This window comes from Kryptolebias marmoratus, linkage group LG6 (assembly GCF_001649575.2).
Source record: "Kryptolebias marmoratus isolate JLee-2015 linkage group LG6, ASM164957v2, whole genome shotgun sequence".
In the NCBI taxonomy this organism is placed as follows: Eukaryota; Metazoa; Chordata; class Actinopteri; order Cyprinodontiformes; family Rivulidae; genus Kryptolebias; species Kryptolebias marmoratus.
The window spans coordinates 29,567,740-29,572,675 of NC_051435.1; the positions used below are offsets into that span (position 1 = coordinate 29,567,740).

At 40.2% G+C, this 4,936-nt stretch overlaps 1 protein-coding gene across 1 annotated transcript; it reads right to left on the minus strand.

Annotated features, from left to right (window-relative positions):
• Positions 1-1,207: 1,207 nt before the first annotated feature.
• LOC108246917 (RNA-binding protein 34-like) lies at positions 1,208-4,936 on the minus strand. The gene is made up of 5 exons (XM_017434689.3): positions 4,730-4,936; positions 3,688-3,800; positions 3,350-3,563; positions 1,369-1,428; positions 1,208-1,270 (listed from the first exon to the last, which is right to left on the minus strand). The coding sequence occupies exons 1-5, from the start codon at positions 4,919-4,921 to the stop codon at positions 1,223-1,225; spliced, it is 627 nt and encodes a 208-aa protein (XP_017290178.1). The 5' UTR covers positions 4,922-4,936; the 3' UTR covers positions 1,208-1,222.

The window sequence follows — 4,936 nt, forward strand, 5'->3', positions numbered from 1 at the left end:
TTATCCGGGGTCGGGTCGCGGGGGCAGCAGCCTAAGCAGGGAGACCCAGACTTCCCTCTCCCCAGCCACTTGGGCCAGCTCCTCCGGGGGAATCCCAAGGCGTTCCCAGTCCCTCCAGCGTGTCCTGGGTCTTCCTTACAGGATGATGTCAGTTTTTAATGCTGTGCTGCCTGAGGGGTCAAAGGTCACGGGCAGTCAGTGTTGGTTTTTGGCCTTGCTGCTTATTTGCAGAGATTTGTTCAGATTCTCTCAATCTTTTGATGATATTATGGACTGTAGATGATGAAATCCCTAAATTCCTTGCAACTGCACATTGAGAAATGTTCTTAAAGTGTTGAAGCATTTGATCACAAAGTGGTGAACCTCACCCCATCCTTGTTTGTGAATGACGGAGCCTTTCGGGGACGCTCCCTTTATACCCAATCATGAGACTCATCTGGTTCTAATTAACCTGTTCACATGTGGAATGCTCCAAACAGGTGTTTTCTTTCCCAGTCTTTTTGTTGACTTTGTCCCAGCTGGAACGTGTTACAGGCATCAAATTCAAAATGAGGGAATATTTGCAAAAAAACAAAGTTTATCCATTTTAACATTAAATATCTTGTCTTTGTAGTGTATTCAATTGAATATAGATTGAAAAGGATTTGCAAATCATCTTATTCTGTTTTTATTTGTTTTACACAACGTCCCAACTTCACTGGAATTGGGGTTGTAAATTTCAAATTTCAAATCAAATATTACATTTTTTAATAATAAAAAAAACTTTGGAAATACTTAGACAAAACCTACATCAAAATATGAGGCTGAAACAGGAATAGTGTGGAATGATTTTTGGTAGGGATGTACAATGTAGACAAAATTAGCAACAAACTAAGACGACCCTAAAGACAGTTCAAACTCATCCCTCTACAGCTCAGACAGAAACATCCTTCACACAAAGCTGGTCTGCACATGACTTCTTTAAGTTTGATAATATTATAGATCATTATAAAAGGTAAAATTTAACTTATTATTCAATTTTAGAGAAGAAAATTAATGTATGTTGCAATAACTGGCACCCTTAAAAGGTTTTCAGAAATATTCTCGTTATTTCTCATCTTGTTTGCAATAGCTTCCAGCAATTTTGCCAAAATATTGTTATACAAAACAAGTAATCAAATTCTAAGTGTTAACACCGTTATATTTTTCAATAAAAATGCAGACTGGTACATCCGGCAGAAACTTACTTTATAACGGCTACTTTCCGTGACATGGAGGGATCCTCTCTAACCTGTTGTGATGAAATAGAGATAAATCATGCAAAAAAAGGACTGATTCAAGAAAGTGCTGTGTCTCTGTGACATGCAATGTATTATTTATTACTGTTACCACTGAACGAAATCGAACAGATTCGATTGGCCCTTGGTCTCTGAAGAAACTCCGCAAAGTCTAAGAATCAAACAAACACAATCATCTCATGAACCCTCAAAGGTCACTGTAACGCCCTGCTACCAGCTCAGGTATGAGCTCGGATTCATCTACATCACAGCGAGAACAGAAACAACCACAATATAAGATGTTTGCTTTATCACCCACCACACGTTTAGATTTGCTTTCAGATCATCCAACAAATGTTAAAAAACAAACAAAGATACCACAAAATGCAATCTTTAAATGATTATTTCATGTATGAAGGGAGAAAGCTACCTAAGCCAACCAGGTCCTTATGTGAAAAAGTCATTCTCCTCTTGTTAAATCATGGATTTATTCAGTTTTACTGCCAGACCTTCACCTTAAAGCTGAATGGAAATGTTTTAAAGGCAACATCAGTTAAAAGGAAACCCTAAAATATACTTATTGTAAAAATTTTAACAAAAAAAAAAGTTTTTTTAAGGGATCCACAATTAGCTGAACACGATGGCCTAAATATGTTGGAATTTTCCCATTAACTGAAAAATTGCTATTTGTGATATGTGAAAACTCATAATTACTTTTAAAAATTGCATATCTTTTGCTATATTCTTCACCTATGGAGGTGGCCATTTTTTCACCTGTGCAATGCATGCTGGGTTGATGACGCCGTTCGGAAGGCTAACATCAGCGCAGCTGGTTTTTATCTGGTGTGAAGTTAGAACAATGGCACACTGTGTCGCTGTTGGCTGTAATTTTAAAACAAAACAAAAAAAGTGTGGTGATTCTGCATCGCTTCCCACAGGAAAAGAAATGAAGTGCGCCATGAGAAAAAGCCATCGGAAGAACAACTTCCGAAGGATCCACATCCACGTCGTGCTGAAAAGTGATCAGGCGCGCCCTCGCGACAGAGCACGCCTGGGTGTGGGCGGTATTAAAGCACGCCTCCTCTGCGCTCTGGGCTTTGGAAAGGGAAACAACAAATAGTCATCACTGACTGTGTTGCTGTCAGCTAAGCTAGCAACGTGCCTTAACTCTTCTGCAGTTGTCTGAGACATCTCTGCTGACTTCACTTCCTCTCAAATGAGGCATTCTCCTGAAACAGCGGAGAGCGCAGGCATGAACAATCAATCTGCACATGGATCCTGCTCCTTCCTGGTTATTGACCAATAGGAGAGGAGACAGCCTCCTCATTTGCATGCTGAGGAGGCAGAAATGCACACGGTGATTAAAGAGGAGGAGGAAATATGTAAGGAAAAGGCAAAAGCAAAATATATATATTTCTGCTTTTATTTTTGATTATGTCGCTTTCGGTCCTCCATAAAACAGGTGTCACTGGACCAATCAGATCCTAAGCAAGTGTTATTGGACCTGACACCGGACACAGAGCACTACCAGCGGTACGAGTCATTCATCATTTCATTTACTATTATTATTTTTATTCTTAATAATATTAATATAATATTAACTGCGATTCGGTTACTCATTGCTGTATTGGCTGGACAGGACCTAGCCTACGTCATTTACCCAGAATTCACTGCAGTGTAAACAACATGGCCACGTCTGTGTGACGATATTTTATTTCAATTTATAAAAACTAAACTGCTTACCGTATTTTTACTGCATTGTTTTTACATCTAAAGTAAGTACTTGTCAAATAAAGTTTATTGTTACAACTAATCTTGAATCAGCAGGACAACGGGTCAAAGGTCAACAGCAACATTCCTCCACAGCCATGTGAAAGACTTACTGACACTTTTCACAAATGCTTGATTACAGCGGTTGGTGCCAAAAGTGGCCCAACCAGTTATTATGTTTAGAGAGATTCCTTTTTCACCTAGTTCCAGGTTGGTTCCCTTTAATAAATGAAACTGCAGCTGGTATTTAATCAGGTTATCTTTGTCTGATATTAACATTTGTTTGATAACCGGACAAAAAGCAAAAAGTGAAGCTGCAGTACCTTCTCGGTGCAGCTGATGGGCAGGTTGCCAACAAAAACTGTCCTCTTGCTCTTTAAGGCCTCCTCGTGTTTACTGGCCTTCAGCTTCTGTCGCTTCATCACCCAATACTCCACATCATTCTCTCTTCCTGCCCCTGAATCCCTCCTCTTCCTCTTCTTTGCCGAGCTCTGCTGGCCTTTCTCCTCATCATCTGCATTCTGTAAACTGCTCTCCCTGAAACCAACAGACAGAAAGAGACTGACCTAAAAGAAGAAGTTGTCTTGTTTGCAGGAACAGTAAAGGAATAAAGACAAGGAAAACAAAGTGACAAGGACACAAACATGTCTAAACTTTTCACCTGTTCTGTAGCTTCTGATCAGCTGCTGAACTCGTCTTCTTCTTCTTCTTTAGCCTTGGTTCTTCTTTCACTTTGCAATTTATCTCTTGTTCATCCTCTTTTTTGGTTATCTTCTGAAAATAAGCAAAGAAAAAAAAAGTAACCTACCTTGATACAGTCATTGGAAAAAGAAAGTCCACCCTCTTTAAGTTACAGGGTTTTTCCTATGAAGACATAATAAATCTGATCTGGTCTTTACAAGTTCTAAAACTATTCAAATCTAACCTCAAGTGAACAAAAACACCAGATTTCACCAAGTCATTATTTATTAAACAAAAACAAACTGTTAGAGCAGTGTGTAGAAAACCTTGTTCCATCCTCTGATCCAGCAGCTTGTAGAACCTACTTTATCAGCAGTATATATGGTTGTTGTTGCTCAGTTTGGTTCAAACCTCAGCTGTCAGACAGATGTCCTCACATTTGATTCTAGAATCCTTTGGTCTACAGAAGAGCTCATTTACGTCGGAGCAGCACCCTCGCGCGGTGAGGTAGATAAAGGTAGCGGTTTTGGGCGTGCGGGCGGAAAAAAACGTGTATAAAAAATGAGGTTTATAATAAACAAGCGCAGCTTAGCTTGGTGGCAGGGTCACCAAAGCCTGGCAACCCACCAGGCTTATAATACACTGGGGGAAACCTTGGTGTGGTTTGATAAATCTGAATAGTTTTGTGCACACACACTTTTCTAATTGTTTCCCTACGCCACCTTTCAGAATGAGACCCATGATCTTCACAGAAATGCTGCTTTGATCACATACAACTGAACAACCACCTCCTTGTAATTCAGATGTTTTAGCGTGGGGGTGGCTGTTGCTGGTACTGGGACACAGGCCAGAGCCTCACCAAGGGAAAGGGAAGGTCATTGGTGCTTGCAGCTTGAATTTTTATTCATTTTATTTTATGCTGTTTATATTACAGAATGACAAATCTGGGAAAAATATTACAAAAACAAATATATACCTACAAGCACGTGCAACCATTTTTTTCAGATGAATCTATTATTTACCTTGCGTGCAGGCTGAAACAGAAGACCAGCAGTCTGTGCAGAGGTGCTGAACAAAGCTGACAGTGATCCCGAGGCCTCAAAGTTCTGCTGGGACAAACTCCCTGACACCTGACCCACTGTGTAGTGAGCTGACTGCTGCCAGGATGGTGCTTCTCCACTGGGGACAGAGTCGCTGCAGTGAAAAAGGCACATCAAGAAGAAGAAGCA

Excerpts from the sequence above, each read along its gene's own strand:
- LOC108246917 (XM_017434689.3), bottom strand. The coding sequence starts at position 4,921 with ATGTGCCTTTTTCACTGCAGCGACTCTGTCCCCAGTGGAGAAGCACCA. Across the intron at positions 3,564-3,687 it reads GATCAGAAGCTACAGAACAG|GGAGAGCAGTTTACAGAATG; the intron begins GTGAAAAGTTTA and ends TGTTGGTTTCAG. Across the intron at positions 1,429-3,349 it reads CCATCAGCTGCACCGAGAAG|ACTTTGCGGAGTTTCTTCAG; the intron begins GTACTGCAGCTT and ends TTTGATTCTTAG.